Source organism: Simochromis diagramma, unplaced genomic scaffold (genome assembly GCF_900408965.1).
Source record: "Simochromis diagramma unplaced genomic scaffold, fSimDia1.1 OVJJ01000822.1, whole genome shotgun sequence".
NCBI classification, from domain to species: domain Eukaryota; kingdom Metazoa; phylum Chordata; class Actinopteri; order Cichliformes; family Cichlidae; genus Simochromis; species Simochromis diagramma.
Genome location: NW_024387520.1, coordinates 7352325 through 7371263, shown reverse-complemented (window position 1 = coordinate 7371263; position 18939 = coordinate 7352325). Strand labels below are relative to the sequence as shown.

The 18939-nt window shown below is 41.5% G+C and overlaps 1 protein-coding gene across 4 annotated transcripts in view; it reads left to right on the top strand.

Annotated features, from left to right (window-relative positions):
• The first annotated feature begins 2411 nt into the window (after positions 1-2411).
• Positions 2412-18939, top strand: part of dtx1 (deltex 1, E3 ubiquitin ligase) — a 49345-nt gene continuing 32817 nt past the window's right edge. Inside the window, exons 1-3 of one of the 4 annotated variants that reach the window (XM_040019354.1) lie at positions 2412-2710; positions 2858-2911; positions 3404-4020. In XM_040019354.1, coding sequence (XP_039875288.1) covers positions 3762-4020 — 259 coding nt within the window. In that variant the 5' untranslated portion in view covers positions 2412-2710; positions 2858-2911; positions 3404-3761. Of the gene's footprint in view, positions 2912-3403; positions 4021-18939 lie in introns of all 4 variants that reach the window. The other 3 variants (XM_040019355.1, XM_040019353.1, XM_040019356.1) reach the window with 3 other exon arrangements.

Here is an 18939-nt window from a genome sequence, read left to right as displayed (position 1 = left end):
GATGCTTTTCTGAGTGTTAATGTGGGAGGGATGGATTATTAAAAGCAACAAAACATTATCATAAATTTGATCGGAAAACTGTTCATTAAAAAATGAACATTAGAGTTTTCACTAAGGTGGACGTTATAGTGAACCATAGTGTCAGCGGTAGTGCATCTGATTCTCCTCAATGTTTTGGTGCTATTTCTGCAAAATCCACGAGGTGGCAGTGCTGCAGCAGCCTTTTTTACACACACACTGACTCCTCCATACAGGAAGAACCTTTAAATGCACAATACTGTGCAAAGGTCTTCATGTCTTTGTTTCCAAGAAGCCAAATTTTCTTGTAGTTTTTTTTTTTTTTCAAGTCTGGTACCTGAAAAGACTTGACCGAAACAGAAATTTTTCAGAAGAATCTTTTTTTGGTTGTTTAAGCAACTTAACACAGAACCATGAATCATTCAAACATTAAAATGCAACTAATTAATGAGATGAACCAGTTTTGTGTCTGCACATAACTGACGACTTGGTAATAAACCGAATTGAATGTGTCCTTAGACATTTTGCTATTAGCAGCCTGACAGAGAACTACATTATCTTTGAATCTATGAAAAGGGGAAGAGTGGCTATAAAGAAGCCACTCTTAAGGAAGGGAAAGGCTGAAATATGCAAAATTACACAAGAACTGAAAATCAGTGGCAATAGGTCTCATGGAGTGGTGAATCTAAATTTGAAATCTTTGGTTCAAATCATCATCAACATGTTCAGAGGAGGTCAAGAGAGAGAGAGAGGTACAACAGTGAGTGTCTGTAGTTATCTGCTTAGTGCTGCATTTCAGCCAGGTGTGTTGGAGGTCCTTTCAGAATTGATTGAAATTAATTAATTCAGACTTTGATCCACTACTGTAATACCATCCAGAAAACATCTGACTGGAACTTCATTTTTCAGTACGCCAATGATCCCAGACACACTGCCAATGTAGTAAAAGCATACTGGATAGAAAAACACACTGAGGAACACTACTGATCACAGACTGGCCACTTTAAAAACAAATGACAATTTATTATAAAAGCCAGAAAGGCAGAACTATTATCTTTATATTATTTATTTTGAGAAGTGTTCTGACATTTTTGTTTAATCTTCCCATTGCAATAATAGTAGTTTGGCAGCAGATGCTGCTGCTGTTCCATTTAACAAGCTTTGAAGCGACTCAGTGGATATCATGAACAACAAGATTAATATTAATTAGCCATAGAACTTTCTATACACTATTTATTTAAATAATTAGCCTCTCTGTTCTCAACAAGTCAATGGATTTGACTCTTATTACTTACTTACTCTTATTACAGCCTAGCACTTTTTGTGTATCTGTGTGTATATTTCTGTTGTTATGTAACAATCTCAGAGACTGCACATGTAATTGAGTCATTTTGGGTTTGTTTGTTTTTCTACCATTGTTATCTAGTTTCACCAATAATTGAAAAAAAAAAATCCACAATTAAAACTGGAAATGTATAATTAAATAAATCAATTTACTATAACTCTGCTGATTTTTCATAAATTTTGCTTAAACTTTGTTGCCAGAAATGTTTGTCTGCCATTGATGTTGCCATAAGACGGAGTCAGTGTGTGATTGAAAGAGGTGAAGTTGTCAATGACATGCAATCTGTTTCTCATAACTGTGACAAATTGTTGACATTTGCTGTCTACATAGACAGCAAATTCACATTAGACTATTACATTTGAGCTCAGCAGCCTTCCTGCTCTATAGGAAGAGTACAACTGGAGGTAAGTTGAGTCGTGCAAAGACTCATTGAGATTGATGGCAACATCTGTTTGCATTTATAAATTAATATTTACAAACCTTCATCGATCTCTGAGAGTGTTTGCAGTCAGTACCAGTCAGACTGCGAATATTTGCAGAAAGATTGTCTTGAGATCCAAAGTGGCCATGAGTGTGCAACACCAAACACCATTAAACTGTGGGCAACCATTTAGCCATGACTTGCACAAGTTGCAATCCACCACAGACTGTGAAAAATTAAATGCAACCACCAGACAGCCACCGATTTTTTAAAAATTAATTTTAGCCGCTAGCTTGCTCTTTATTATTTGTAGATTCGTGTCTTTAATGGCTGACCCTGAAACAAAGGTTCATGGGACTTTCTGTGCAATCTTGTATGATTTGTATAACCCTATGCCAGATAGAGCTGGATCTGTATGTTTTATGAAATATAAATAAATTTAAAAACTAATAAGCAATTGTACGATGGTGTCTTAATATATTGCTTTGTTGTTTCCACATTACCTGGTCTGCTTCCCTTTCTTCACTGTAGTCTTATCCCATGCAAGGGTTTTATTTTGAAATTGGGGACCGGAAGTTGTATAAATCTTTTCGCCTTTTTATGGACACTTTGACTGATTTTATAAAAAAATATATATATATGGGCTCTTCATACAGGTGTGCTTGGACATTTATTGTTGTTGTGATGATTATTTGGGGTTAGGCGGGGATCGTGCGTGTACTGCGTGGATGTTTGTCTGTTTGGCGTCACGGGGAAAGGAGAGCGCACAGCAGCGCAGCGGCGGCTTCGCTCTGCACTGAAAAACCGTGCAACTGGGGCATGCGTTCACTTTACACAGCGGACCAACAAGCTGGTGGAGACCGTGGCGGATTCACGGGAATACCGCGACGTGTCGATTTTCTGTAATAAACACCGGATTACTGGAGGTGGGTTCGGGGAAGATTTGGGGTGTTTAGCGATAAGGAAACGTAGAAATCACAGATGTGAAAAGGTGCGCTTTACCTCGGGCTTTTTTCCCCTCTTTTCTTTCTTCCTCTTCCACCTTTGATAATCTGATTTTCGTCCGGATCCAGTGAAAATGCAGCCTGTACCTGACAGATGTGTGGCACCACAGCTGCAGCCTACAGGTCTGTATCGCCGCTATTAATTCAAGCGTGTTTTTTATGCCATAAATGAAAATTCAATATGAGGCTTAAGACAGACTGAGAATTGAATCAACAGAGGCAGTCTATGGCACTGACTGCATCTGAACAGCTTCTTATGCAAAAAATAATAATTAAAAAATGTCTGAGTGATATTCTGTCTGCTGTAATTATAGTAGCATCTGGCCTTTTGTGCTCTTCTCCTGAAACACTCACTTGATTAGAATTATTTTGTTGCCAACAAAACAACAACAACAAAAATCCCCAGACAAATTTCTTCACTACATTTTAAGTAAACAAAACGAATTGGCACAGGCCAGTTATCGTGCTACAGCACGGAGCAGGTTAGATTTGTGTCAGGTCCTCTAAAACAATGCCTGACTGCTTACTCAGAGGATAAATCACAGCTTTTGTTTGCCAGTGTGCCTGTGCACCTTGTCTTCTGTTTAGAGAGTATCTCCTGTCTACCTGCTGCAGATCTGCTGTGGTTGGCTGTGGAGGACTGAGATTGCTAAAGCTGCAAATCACATCATCAGCATCATCAGCATCAACATCTGCCACTTCAAACGCGACAAGACACAGGAGGACGCAGGCTGCTTTTTGCATGATCAAAGACGGAGAAGTCAGAAAGTACCTGTAGACGATGACTCCAGCGGAGCTGTTTGCTTGAAAGCAGCATGAGATAACTGGGGGCTGCCACGCTAATCGCTGATTCAAGCTTTTTTCCGTTTGGCAATGATGAAAAAGCCCCTTTTTGTCAGCTGACTGACAGGGTCGCAGTGGTGCTCTAGCACAGGACGTTGCCAGCAGCCGAAGCGCAGACACCACAGAGGAGATGGCTCGTCCGGGATCCGGGTTGCTGGTGCCCATAAATGGGCTGGGGTACCCCCCTCAGAACCTCGCCAGGGTGGTGGTCTGGGAATGGCTGAACGAACATGGACGCTGGAGGCCCTACACCGCAGCAGTTTGCCACCATATAGAAAACGTGCTGAAGGGGGATGCCCGGGGAAGTGTAGTTCTAGGACAGGTGGATGCTCAGCTCTCTCCTTACATCATCGACCTGCAGTCCATGCACCAGTTTCGACAAGACACAGGTAAGAGTGTGCACAGATGACACAGATGCCGGTGCCAAGGAAAGCACAGATAACACAAATTTAACCATAACAATGGACCCAATGTACTGTATACATGTTTACTGATAATTAATCAGGTATTTTAGGATGTCCTCATAGCAGATGATGTCATATTATCCAATCTGGGCCAAACCAGCTTTAATGCGCTTGGTACACAAACTCCACAGTCATTCCAAGAGAGCCCCGATTGCTTTGAGGCTCGTGTATATGAGCCACAGGTAGAGCCAAGAGGCACTGCCACAAGATGAATGTGAAGCATTAAAGTGTAGCAGTTACATATTGAGCCAGAAATGCCTTCATGCAGCTGTTGGGATGCCATGACCTTGCCAAAGGTCACCATGATTTAGCAGTTGTGCATCCATCAGACAAATGAGATGCAGTTCAGTGTAAACCTCACTCTGTCTTGTTATTCATGTGTTAAACAGTTTGTAATTCAGCGAGTTACAGTATGTTGTTAGGATCTAAGTCATTTCTTATCCTGCTGCTACATGACTTCAGTTTCTGTAAGTTTTCACACCTACATACAGAAAATGGAACAATCTGGTTTCACAGTTATTAGACAATCGGTACCCCGCCATGTTTGAACTACGGCGCGTGCAATCCAAAACTTTGTCCTCAATTTTGCATTTAATGCGAGCACTGTGAGACAGCATGAGGCCAACATTATCTCGACTGAGGGATCGATCGCCTCTGGCCATAACGCGCTAACAGTAAATGCCGACCCCCCCCCCACCTTTCCTGTTACTACGTGTCGCTTTAGAGTAAAATCCAAGCCACCACAGCCTTTGTTTGGCTTGCAGTAATTCTCTCAGATGACTGCTACCTTTTAAAATAAGCCCAGATGCTTTTTTGTAATTCTCCACCAACGATCAACACTCTCTCTTTGTGAGGATTCCCGTCCTGCTTGTTCCAGTGTGTGTGTGAAGAAAAGGGGGGGAGGAGGTTGTAGGCATCTGTTAAGAGCAGCCTTGGAGAAATCGCAGCTTTCTCAATTATTATTCTTCACAGTCAGCTGTGGTTGATTACAACTCTATTAGCCATTTATTGTGACATCTTTGTTAGGATGATCTGAAACTCATTTTAAAAAAAAGTCTGACGACGAGAGCTTTCACTCTCTTAAGTTAGAGGCTGGAGTTGCTGTATTTGAAAGTGTTATGTAACACGAGAAGTGCAGGGACACTCTCGCAGGATGTACAGAAGGTAACTTCACTGTCCGCGGGTCTGCACCGTGTCACTTGTCATCAGTGTGCGTGATTCATCAGCATTAATAAATAGCTGCAGCGCCCTGAGGAATACAGATAGAATTGAACAGAGCTCAAATTCCTAAAAGGTCAGACCAATTTGCAAATGCATTAAGTAATAACCGTGTAAGTGTCTTTCAACAGATGGGTGTAGTTCAGGCTATAAATGCAGAGGAATATGGCAGCGGTCACAGTGGTCTGTGGTCTGCTTGCCCCTTTTAAACTAAATAGTAACAAAAAAAGTGCTTAGAAACCAGCAAGTAGATTGGGGTATCTAGAAAAATATCAATATTAGCATAATGTATCTTATAGTCAGTCAAACTTGGTATATCAGTATTTTTCTACTGTTCCGACATGCTCTGGTCGACTGTGCTGACTAGGAGGACAACTCCATTTGTGAATGGCTGTCAGGTGGGTTGTAGTACAAGCAGCTGCCTGTTTTTCTGCCGTTCTCGTTGACGTCCCCCCCTTTGATAAAACACAGAGCTGCACATGTGTCTGTGAGATGAACCACTGAGTCGTTTGTCAGCCATTACCACGACACGGGGGGCTAGGCCTGACGTTTATCGCTCCTCACTGTGCTGTTCGCCGTGTTACCTTCCCCCTCGGCTGGGATAAACCTGTCACGGCAGAGGCTGATGGACAGTAGGTCTGGATGCTCGGTGCCTCCTCCACTTTGTCCTCCTCTGCGCTCTCTTTTGCTGTCCTTCCACACGGGCACACCTCTGTCCTTCGTCGTCATCGATTCAAACTCCCATGAGGCCTAGCTTCCAGGCTGTTGCGATGTTGTTGTAGCGCCGCTTGCGTGGAGGGAGCTCGGCGAGCTTGTTTTGCTATAACGTTGAGTGTGATGCATTTGTTTCACATCGGATGTTTGTTGTAGCTCAGCAGGTCACCCTCAGCCACTTGCTTTGTTGCAGGCTTATGGAGTGTCCCTGTGGGGAAACCCCGTTTTGTCGCAGAGCCAGTGAGCTTGCCCTCTGAGGCTGTTTCCTTTTTTGCTAAGAGTTGTAAAAAAAGGTTAAGTATGATTGATATCCACTGTGTGTGTTTCTGAATAAATGCTTCTGTTTTTGCATGTGAGTAATTGTTGCTTGTGTGATTGGTGCCTTCTGCCTGTTATGATGTTTGGGTCCCGTCCCTGCAGGCTGTGCAGGGCTGCCCTTTGCTCCCATGGGTTTGGGAGGATCTGTGGGTGGTAGCCAGGCCGAGTTACTCAAACTAATGAGACAGCAGCTATGTTTTATCTCCATGACTCTCTCTAATCAGAGTGCCATGACAAGAAAACACAGCCACCGCAAACGACGCAGCAGGGCCCGGTTATGGAGGGAGTAGCCTTAGAACATCTGCATTTAATTGGAACTCAAAAACATACAGGGCATGGATTTCATCTCAGTATAGTTGCTAGCAAAGAACAGCAGAGTTACTGGTGAAAAACACCAGTCTGTGGTGAAATCCCGACTAGCAATGCTTTATGGATATAGTATAAGAGAAGCCTTAGAGGCTCATATAAGCATAGTGTGAATAGATATCCAGCTGAAGGCAGGGGGAGAATTGACTCTCGGCCAAGAAGGATCGATCCGTTTTCCTCCCCAGAGGGGCATTTAAACCTCTAAACACTGCTGTGGACTGATCCCCTTTCACTACAGCCACCCCCACAGCAAAATACACGGGCTTATCTGGCATTTCCATCATATACCAACACTTGTGGCCTGTCTGATGGATTTCACACTGCAGCCACTGCTTGGATTTTAAGCACTTTTCCTTTTTATATGTATCAAGATCATATGTAGGTGACATAACCCAGAAACCCTCATCATCACCATTTGTGCTCTATCCCTCGATCTCATTTAGCAACAAACATTCACACTTATTAAGTATGCATCCAAAATTCTGTAACACCATAAAGTCACTTAAATCAGTTCTTCTCCGCTGAGTGCAAAGAACAATGAAAATGTAAATATTTCAATTCACATCGTCAATCTAATATTGATGTGATTTGTATTGAAGATTGTTCGGCTGAATTTAGACTCTGATTGCTGTGAATGTGCGATATGGATTCCAGCGTTTCTGTGACCTGGAAGAGTGTTAAGGTTTAGCTAACAGTGCGCCACCATGACCGTGGCTGGACTTGTGCACGTCTGGTCAGCTTTACTTTTCAGGATGTTTGTTCAGATGTTAGATACAGCAGCATTAAAAAAACTCACTGTTTCAAAACATGCTACATAGCAAGAAATAAGTGTGATGTAACAGCAAATGTAATGATAACAAAATGAAGTTAAAATACAGCGTTAGCAAGTTCCGAGCTCTGATTGTACCTAGCTTAGAGGATATTGTTGATGCTAACTGTGTGCCACTTATGGAAGACATTGTTAAATAAATCAACAGATATCATTAATGTTATTTACAACTGACAGAATCAATACTTTAAAAAAATGAACATTTTACAACAAAATGTGGATTTTCTTCTGAGGATGAAAAAATGTGTCATTTATACGCAATAGGGGAGGTTCAGGCTATTTGTCTTTGTTACATCTACCCTTCAGTAAACGAGGTAAGACATGTTATATTGTTATTTTGTATTCTTGGGCTCCACAGCTGAGGTCCATCATGATCGATTTCTCTGGAAGAGAAACTCAAGATTGGAACCTTTTTCCACATCTTTATATTTAAACATAATGCTACAAATACGTAACAAAAATCCAGTGGTTAAATATCTGGTAAAAATTGTTATGTTGTTCATAAATATTTAAGAGAAGCCACTCCCCTATCTCAGTTTGTCTGGTACGAGGTAGTCAGTCAGCAGCTACCTGGAAGAGCAGATTCTGTTTTTATGTTTGGATGCATTATGGATTTTTATGGAAATAAAAAAAAATTTGCAAGATGTACTGACTGTGATGGGAAATGAAACCAGTTTATCCAGATCCCAAGTCTTGCCTTCTTGGTTTATATTCAGAAACATATAAATATAGTAAGAATGAAAGGACACTAATGGACCTCAGTCTGCAAATTACAAGAAGAAAACAATTGGCAAAACAAATGCTATCAATGTACCACTGGAAAAGAAGAAATTACTTAAGGGAGGGCAAGTTCAAATACATATGGGGTCCATTTATGGTCCACAAACACAGAGACTGATGTATGTGAATGAAAGGAAAAGAAAAAGGGGTTTTATGTGTGTTGTATTCTGTTCTGTTTTATATTCAAAGGGGCTATAAAGGCTGGTTTATAATAAGTTTCCTGTGTGTTAGTTTTGTGATCACTGATCTGACGTAAGTAATTGTTGAACTTTGCTGTAATTATATACATTGTTTTTTTTTAAAATATGAAAACAGTGTGAGGTTGATGGACTAGATGAAGCTTTGGCATGTAATTATTATATATGTAATGATAAAAACACTGTAAAAACAGATATTTCTATAGTAGTGAAAAAAACAAGAAGGTTTCTGTTATTTAATTGTTTATCTGTTGCACGGGGGAAGGTCTTCATCAATAAGAAAAGCTTTAAAACCTGGGGAAATACAGTTAAAATACCCACATTCACATTTTCCAAAGCTGTCGAGTGGGGCCATATTGAAGTCTCTGTTGGGTCCGCGAGCCTTATGTTTGACATCCTTGCTTTAATAGGTCATGATGTTGATATTTTCTCACAAAGTTGAGAAAATACATAAATACAATAAATCAATTTGAACTGCAACAGAGAGCAGCGTGCAGGTCATTTCTGCATACGTGCCACATGTGTGTGTGCAGTCACTGTTGTGAGCTGGCCCATGTGTGACTGCAGAGATAACCTCTATCAGCAGCTGTTGGCTGCTGTGTTGATGGAGCAGCTCTTTGTTTGTTTTTGTTTCACGAGCGTGAGAACCTCTTCTTCTCTGCCCTATTTCCCTCGGCTAAATACCCTCTCTGACTAATTATGGTTGAAAGTGTCACAAGTCAAAAGCTCTCATCTTCTGTTATGTGTTGAGCTGACAAACAGCAGTAGTTGTGGTTTGGATGCTACCTGTGAATGTGCTCGAGCACTTGTTATGCTGTAGACCAGAAAAGAGGGTGGCGCGTTTGTGTGTTGTTTTCTTTTTTTTCCCTTTTTCTTCTTTATTGTCGTTTAGTAAGTAGTAAGTGTGTGTGGGAACTGTTCTGGTGGTCTGTGGGAGGAAGCTGTAAAAAGGATCCCTGCGATGTACGTGGTAAAGGTCAGGTACTGTATGCATCAGCTCTGACTGTGAAATCCCACTTGCGTCAGAAGAAAGAAAATAAGCAGAGAGCCCAGCGACTCTAAAATGCACATTTGGTATCGAAATGTGAAGAAGAAGCAGGTAGAAATAGAAACAAGGCAGACAGAGTTACCTGAAGAAGAAAGCGGTGCACAAGCTGACACACTGCGTGAGAAGATGTCATACTACATCCTCATACTGGGTGTATTTCGACTTGCAAGAGATGAATCATACATAAATGAGTGTGCATGTATATGAAACTTCGAGTGGATGTTTATAGCAACATCAAAATGATGCTCAGCCTATTGGTAGACCCTGTGCTCAGGTTCTCCAGTGCACCGAGCTTGGTGAAATCCACTTGCGTGTTGGCAGGAAAGGAACAGGAGCAGCAGCGCCGTGGAGAGGGAGGGGGGGGGGGGAGCACGCAGAGGTGAGGAGAGAAGAGGAACAGAGGGAGAGGTGGAACGTTTTCCTGATGGAAGGTGACAGAGCGGAGGGAAGGATAATAACACCGCGCACATTTCCCTGCTCCTTCATTCTCACATGCGCTCAAACACCTCGCCGTCCATCCCATCAAAGCGTGCCTGTTTTTAATTATGAAGTCATCTGCCCGTGTTTTTTATCACTTATCTGACAACATGCTTTGTTTATAGAGGCAGATGTCTGCAACAAGGTACCAGAGTGAAAAGTTGCTTGTTTAGTTTGACTGGCGGTTACCTGTGAAACGGTACACATGATTCTTTATCCTCATTGCATTATAGTGATGAGCAGGCTGTGCATCCCCTGGAAACCACTGGCGTTGGTAGCTAAAGTGCATCTCCACATCTCCTTCTAATCCAGCGCATGAACTTCTAAAGCAGATATCTTACTTTTTCATCAAGGAAGCGGCTTTACAGCCACTCTCTGCACTGGTTGCTTATCAGCCCGCTCTAGGAGGTCAGTCAGATCAGTAACTGTTGTCTGTTTCAGCCCGTCTGTCTGCTGCTGCTCCTGCTAATAAAGACGTATGCATGATCACAGCATTATTTGATTAAACGAGCCTCTCTCCTGGATCCATTTATGGGCCGATCTCTTATCTTGTTCTAGCATGTCGAAGCAGTGTCTTTAAGTATCATCACTCTCATCTTGGGTGCTTTTATTTCCTAGATAAATAACTCTTTCCAGTCTGTTGCAGATAGAGCTGCTCCAAAATATGATAAATAAAGTGAGTCTTGTTCTGTTTGTTGTGTTGAAGAATTTCCGTGCGGCTTCATAACACAGAGAATCTGCCAAGTGCTAGCTAGCTGTCACATTGAAAAGGGACAGAGTGTTCCTGCTGTAACCAATAGAGTGTCTTTGATCTACACCGTATGGTCTAACATTTACTGAAAACATCTTTTGACTGAGATCAGAGCTGCAGTGACGCAACTCGGGCTGCCAGCGGTTGCGGCGAGCCAAACTCAGAACTCCCTTGATCAGACTCAGTGAATACACAAAGACAGTGTGGGATTTTCTGCCTCAGACTTAGCTTTTTCACTTGCTTTACAAAAAAACGAAAGACCTTCCTTTAGCAGTGTGGAGGCACGACAAACCGCTAATGCTGAAAAGGGACGGCTGCCTCAACAGCATCTAAGTGATAAGCCAGGTGTCCGTGAGCGGCTGCAATGGATGGAAAACATCATCCCAAAGTAATCTGAACATCAGACTACTTTTTGTGTTAATAAACAGCCAATCACAGAACTGCTAGCTTGCAGTGGAAGCTCAAATGCTAGCATCTGAAATATATTTAAGGGATCTGCGAAGGGATGATTGCCGTTGTTCTCCAACACTTTCTGACTTATTTGTCACACACTGGTAACAACGTGAAGGCCAAGGCTGTTACAGTTAAACGAAACTAAAAAGAAAAACTAGCTTACATGCTGTAAGATTTGAAAAAATGCCAGCCATGAATTCAACAGCCCTCCTGTCAGGTGTACAATAATAAACTACGTGGTCCAGTTCTAACTGCAGCTTGACGGCCGGTCATAAGTAAAAAAAATAGATAGTAGTCAGTTGTTGTGTTTTTCTTTATGTGTGCATTTCTATGCTGCCCTCACAACTGTTTAAACTCATGAACACAAAGGATGTATTTCCTTAACAAGGCATGGGATAAACTCAAGCTTACTTTTCATATGCATTACACAAAAACATCACTTATTTTGGTTGTTGGCTGCCCAGCAGGCTCTGCCTAATGTCAATGCGAGGCATTCTCACTTTTTGCTCCTCCTGTCTGCGTGTCACCTGTTAGTACTTCTAAATCATGGCTGTTGGTAAGAGTCCAAGTCCTGTGACTGTCCAGCATGAGGAGCATCCTGCAGTAGCCTGTGATATGAGGAATATTTGCCAGGTTTTCCTGGCAGCCAAACTCTGCTTGTGCTATTCAGAGGAGCTGCTCACACCATCAATTTTTATGCCTCGTGCCAGCAACCGCCACGGTGTGGAGGAGTTATGTTGTCAGCTTGTCTGTGCTATACTCTTGAACACAATATTTCAGGAATGAGGGAATTTCTTCTAATTCCACACAAATGTCCTTGGACTGATGAGCTGATTTTAATTTTGGTTGTAAAAGGGTCACCATGATTTGACAAAGGCCTTGTTTGGCCATTGCTCAAGAACTGATAAGTGAAGTGTGACACAAACTTCTTAAAGAATGAAATGGTGAAATGATGACATTTCATATCCTGAAGGTCTAAGGTTTGCTTCACAGTTGCATCATGATGTTTTGCAATAATCCTTTTCTGGCCGTTATCAAACATCATAACTCAGGAAGTAATGATAATGATAATAATGTCGTTTCACTGTCGATACAGGTTTGCAAACTGTGTGTAAAAGTGTTGCCTCTGGGTCAGTTTTTATCAAGCTGAAACAGCAGTTGCCTCCTTCGTGTTTTGTTGGATGCATTTCAGTTAGAGAGAGATATGCTGGTCAGTAATGAACACAACTACAACATCTTTAGTTTTTTGTTATCGCTGTTACTTTTTCTATATTTTGACATATTATTGATTCACAGATAAAAAGAGTGGCTTTATCTGGAAGATAGCATAAAGATTAAAAGTGTTCCTTCCCATATAAAACTATATTACATATGACTAAACAATTGACCTTGATATGAACGTGAATGATGGAGTGCTGGGAGTGTTCCTGATAAAATAAGAAGGATGTTAATTATTGTGTAACATTATTAGCAGCTTACACCCAAAAACACATAATTTGTTGACTTGTCTTCAGTTAAATGCCAGACATAACACAGGCTGACAAACATAAAACAGTATTTTGCACCTAACTTGACAAAGCTCGGTATGCTGTGCAGTATGTCTTTAAAAAAGTTGAGGGAATTGGTCAAGTGGAGTATAAAAGCAGAAGTAACAGGTCTAAAAAACTATCTACGTCAGATGAGCAGTATCTCAAAATCCCACAAATACATGCATCTGGCCCTTCATTTGATCCATCTACTGTTCACTGAAGCCTCATCTGGTGTCAGTGGAAAGGTGGATGTCAGGAAACTAATCTTAAGGATGAAAATGGCTAAAGAGTAAGTGATGACCAAAAGGTTTCAATTGAAATTGTCATCAATTTGTACAGAGGAGGTCAGAAGAGAGATACAGCCTTCATCAGGTAAACATGGTAGAGACTCTGTCATGGTTTCATGGAGGCTGGATGTCAGTCAGTCGTGTTGGGGATCTTGCCAGCCTTGCTGAAATTGAAGCAGCACCACATTCAGCAAAAACCTAACACAGGATATCAGCGCAAACACTTCATACCATCTGTCAAGCACGGTGGTAGAGGTGTGATGATTGGGTTTGTCAGCCATGGGAAATTGACAGCAAGTTTACCATGAACTAATTTTTATACCAAAGTGTTGTATGTGAGGCCAACTGTCCAAATACTAAAGATGGCCAAAATTAGGTCATGCAACAGGACAATGATCACAATCACACCAACAAATCTGGCAAAGTTCAGACCTCGACCCAACTAAAATGCTGTAGTATGACCACAAGAGAGCTGTGCATAAACAATCGTCTGCAAACCTCAATGAACTGAAGCAACGCTGCAAAGAAGAGTGGAACAAAATTTCTCCACAACGTTGTGAAGGATAAATGATAAATGCATGCAGAATACAATTATTTTGTTTCATTGTTATTGCTTCTAAGCTACTGAATAATTCTACATAGAATTCACAGAGGCTATACTTCTTTCCCCCATAAGTTTTCGAGGTTTATATGAGTCTGTGGCGAGCCCTCAGCGCTTTCTCTCGCCTCTTTGTTTTGTCACGAACTTCAGCTTGTTGTCATTTAAGAGGCTTGATGTAGAAGACTGACAGTCAGAGGGATCCTGCAGTGTCACAAAATATTGCGACTCTGCTGTCAGCTTTTGAAAAGGTGAGAAAGTGTTGCCTGAAAGTCAGCCCTTGTGCCCAGTATGTGAGAAATGAAAGCCCTGGACAAGCTTCACATATAGTACTGTAAGTGAGAAATGACTTAAGTGACAAAAGAATACAAAAAAGTCTAATAAAGTAGTTCTGATTCTGGTATTAAAGTCACATTTAGGATGGTAAACAGAAACACTGGGACATGATTATGCTGGCAGCCTTCTAGTTTCAGTCACTGTACATACGTGTGATACTAGATTGAAACAGCTCATTAACTCAAATGTCTAATCTGCCAATCACATGGCAGCAACTCAGTGCATTAAGGCATGTAGACATGGCCAAGATGACCTGCGTAAAGTCAAACTGAGCATCAGAATGGGGAAGAAAGTTGATTTATGTGACCTTGAACATGGTGTGGTTGAATCGGATAGCCAAAGAACTGACACTGAAGAACAAAATACTGGAAAAAACACTGACTCACTGTTTGTTCTCAATTTCTGCTGCAACATCCAGATGGTAGGGTCGGAGTTTGGTGTAAATAACATGAAATCCTCGATCCATCCTACTATATATCAAGAGTCCAGGCTGGTGGTGGTGGTGAAATGGTTTCTTGGCGCACTTTGTGGCCCTTAGTACAAACCGAGCATTGTTTAAATACCACAGCCTACCTGAGTGTTCTGCTGCTGACCATGTTCATCCTTTACGACTACAGTGTACCCATCTTCTGATGACTGCTTCCAGCAGGATAACACGCCATGTCACAAAGCTCAAATTATCATGTTCATTGAACATAATGAGCTCCCTGTAATTAAATTACCTCCACAGTCACCAGATCTCAATCCAACAGAGCACCTTTGGGATGTGGTAGAAAGGGAGATTTACAGCCGCCAAATCTGCAGTGACTGCGTGATGCTGTCATGTCAATATGGACCGAATTCTTTAAGGAATGTTTCCAGCACTGTGTCAAATCTACCATTAATAATTAAGGGATCTCCGAGGTCTGGCGTAATGAGCTGTTAGAACCTCGATAGCATAAAGTTGTGTTCTTGAACTGAAAATGACCTTTCATTGTGATACAGGCGCTTCCAAACCACACCTTCACATAACACTATCATCTATATTCATATTTGTAGTTTTCATTTGCAAATTCTTTAATGTTACCTTACCGTTGGTTTACTGAAAAGTGGGTTTGTATAATGGGTTTCTCAAAATACTTTGACCCTCAAAAGTTAGCGTGCCACTGTGTCACGTCTGTAGGCTTTGATGAGGTCTGTCGAATCTGTGGTCAGGCTTTGAGCTCAATAAAAGCTTTTAGCAAACCAACAGCAACTTTGCAACAAGGACGTGACCCCGATTACATTCAGCCCTGACATCTGCCCTTAGCAAGCATGAATTGGTTCCTCTTAATAGACTCAATAATCGAAAAGGGAACGCTGCAGTGAAAATAAGTGAGCTTTTAAAATGAGCGATTATGACTGGACAAAAGATGAATGTCTCTTCATTAAATTTGAGTTATGAACACAGCAGAAATGTGATTACACTTGTGATTCAGCTGGGAAAAGGTCTGGGCCTAATAACTTGTCGGGAAAGTAGAACATACTTAAGGTGAAGTTGTTTTTGGTAAATCTGTCACGGGGTACAGTAGATAAAATGTTCATCACCCTACCGGGTGGTCTGATATACACTGACCTCTCTCACACCATGTCCAGTTTACTGCTGATCAAAGCTGAGCACTGTACTCTGGCACAGTGACAGCTTGCTTTAATGTAGCCAGGCGTTTCCTCTGATAAGACCTGACCGTGTCTGACAGCCATGAAGTGGGTTATAAAAGCCCATCTCAGCAAACTAATTTACTGCATACTGTTCATCTCAGTGAGTCAGACTTCTTTTATTTGTCAAATGTAATATTCTGTGCAATTTTTTTTCCATCTAGCCCCTTCCGCCATCGCCGCTTATCTTCCACTTCATATTTTTTTGTGCAATAATGGATCCTGGGTATCCATGAAATCTTCCCCTTCGATTCGCTGCTGGAATTATTTTCTTAAGTTCAGACAGTGAACCACGCGAGCTGTTCCTCAAAGTCGGCTCCGATTTGGGCTGGCCGTCAGTCAGCTTTCTGCTGAGCATGTAAATGGGTTTCACTGATTTCACTGATGTACAGTCTGTTGTAGCGGTGTGACGCCTGACGTGAAATATTGTGTCGTCACGGCTGAATACTGCACCATGTGGTGTGGGAATTGCACTTGTGTATATCACTTTCTCCCTGCTGAACAGAGCATGTCAACAATGTATGATGAGCTGTAAGAGCTTGGCCATATGTTTGGAATCACTCACAAATATCAAGATATTAATGCCACTGACAGTATTGTCATTTTAGCGGGTATACCTGCAATGCAGTCCAGTATATTCCATTTCTTCCAGACAGTCGTGGAGATTTTGTTTTCAATAACATGATGCTGTTGCACCAAATTGCATTTAGAGGTGGTTCAGATATCGCTAATGCATGTAAAAATAGGGAAGCTAAAATAGTCAACTCTCTTAATGTAGTGAAATTACTGCACCACCACATTTAATAGTGACCTCTTAAACATTTGAGCGGTCATACAAGAAGTGTTATGCAAGAATGTTATGAAATTGCCTGCATGAAATTGTTACCACTATATTTTTACACCAAGGTGATTCCCGATGACCTACTGATTTTAAAACATCTGTAGTAGGACAAGTGGAGGACAAAAGAAAAAGTGGCAGGGTTAAAAAATTATCTATAGCAGATGAAAAGTGTCTGAAAGCCATGCCCTTAAGAAAAAACAATCCAGCAAAGACCTGTAACAGGACCTAAAGGATGCATCTGACCCTTCAGCTGATCCATCCACTATTCGCTCTTTCTCATCAGAAATGATCTCAGTGGAAGGGTGGCTGTCAAGAAGCCATTCTTAAGGATGAGAATTAGGGTAAAACTGTAAACACAGAAATGTACGGTCAGATTTTGACCCGACATGCACAATACCATCTGGACTTCCAATGATCCCAAACACAGTGCAAATGCAGTAAAAGCAAGGCAGCCAACATCCAAAGAAGAGCTTTGAGTGTCCTTCAAGTAGCCTGGGGAACTATCTAGAAAGCTTGCCTAGGAGAGTTCAGGCTGTGTTGAAAAATAAAAGTGGTCTGACCTTTAAACTCATTTGAATTGTACAACTGTGTATAATATATTTCCACGCATGGAAATATATTGTATTTCCATGTATGTTTGCACATTTGAATAAATCTCTGCACCTATTTCTCATGTTCCTAGCAAAATAAAAAGAAATTTGAAGGTTGCCTCAAGACCTTTGCACAGTACTCTGTGAATCACATACAATGGGATAGTGCACAAAGACATCATCTCAGTTCCTTCACTCTTCAAATTCAAATTCCACAAATATAACGGAAAATATAAAAAAGGGGGGGAGAAGCCAGATGAAAGTTTGTTTTTATTACATAAAACCATTTCATCTCTACAATTATACACTTGAAAAGGCTGATTTTTTTTTTTTTTTTTTTTTTTTTGCAGTAAAGCCAGTATGCAGTACTGTATGCAGTAGCTAAAAAAGTCAGTGTCCAGTAATTATGGGCAGGCAGATGTCATGTCCACATGGCTTTCCCCCATAGACATCTTAACTCCATGGCTTCATAATACCTGTCATTACTGTAAAATGCAGTTGTGCCCTTAAAGCCACAGTAAATTCCCACAGCAAGCTGGAACTGATTAGCTTGTTAGTTTAGCACCAGCTGATTGGTACCACCTAGAAAAATCCCAGAAAATTTTGTTGATCACATAACTCAAAAGGGAATGTTGTCAAAAGCTGTTTTCAGTTTTGTCAGCCTATAAGTTGACTGGAAAAGTTAGCGTAGCAGGATTTTGTTTCCCGTGTGTGAAAGTGCCTCTCACTCCTAACAAGAAACCTGTTTAACTGTAACCCTGGCACTGCTGTCTGGCAGTGCGGAGCTATGCTTGTGTGAAGCCAAGCTTGCATGTTAGTGTGTGTTTGTGTGTCTTATGACGGTGCCTGAGGCTGTGCCTCCTACTCGCTTGCCCTAGTGATGTGACAGCACGGCGCTGACACGCTAACGAGGCTCCTGCTGGACGTGATGAGGCTGAAGTGGTGTGAAGCAGAAGCCATTGTGCATTCAAACACACTCACCTCTTCAGGGTAGTTCAGTCTTCTAGTGGTCACACAAACACATGCATGTACACAAACAAAATGAGTCAGAGAGCAGAAGATTCAAACCTCTTCATTCGAGAACCGTCACGACATCTATGAAGGTTGTTTCAGGGTCTATTGCGGCACTACAGGAGCTGGCAGGTGGACAGGACTGTAACTTAATTTTCTGAAGATTTTCTTTTTTTTGCCCCTCTCTGTCTCTTTTTGTTACCTCAGTAAGTGCAAGCTCTGCACAAGCGCATGGTAACTGGCCAGCTCCCCAGGCCAAGGTGTGGGAGAGTTTGGAGTGTTGAAGGGGCTGAGGATGTGTAGGGTTGCAGTGGGAGTTACGCCACTTTTCTTCACCACTTTGTCTTGCTGGCAGCAAAACTGTATTAGTTGGGCCGGTTTTACTGCAGTGTTCACTTTCTGAGCTCGGGCAGAAGTGAGACATCCTCTTTTTTTATTGTTTCGTTGGCAGAAAACTTCCCCTCATCACATATCTGCTCCTTCTCTCCTAATACACTCACGTAGCATTTCTTTGTGCACTTTTGTCTGGCCCTTTTCCATCTCCCCATTTTCTCTCTCCTCGCACCTTCACTCTATCTTTGTCTTTCTCCCCTGCATCTCCCCCCTTTCTTTTCTCCTGTTCAATCACCTTTACTCCTTTTCTCCTCCACCACCTTTCAACCAGCGGTTGCTCTTCCATTTTTGTTCGTTCATCATGTATGCCCAAAGATAGATAGATAGATAGATAGATAGATAGATAGATAGATAGATAGATAGATAGATAGATAGATAGATAGATAGATAGATAGATAGATAGATAGATAAAACTGCATGCTGGGGGGAAATAA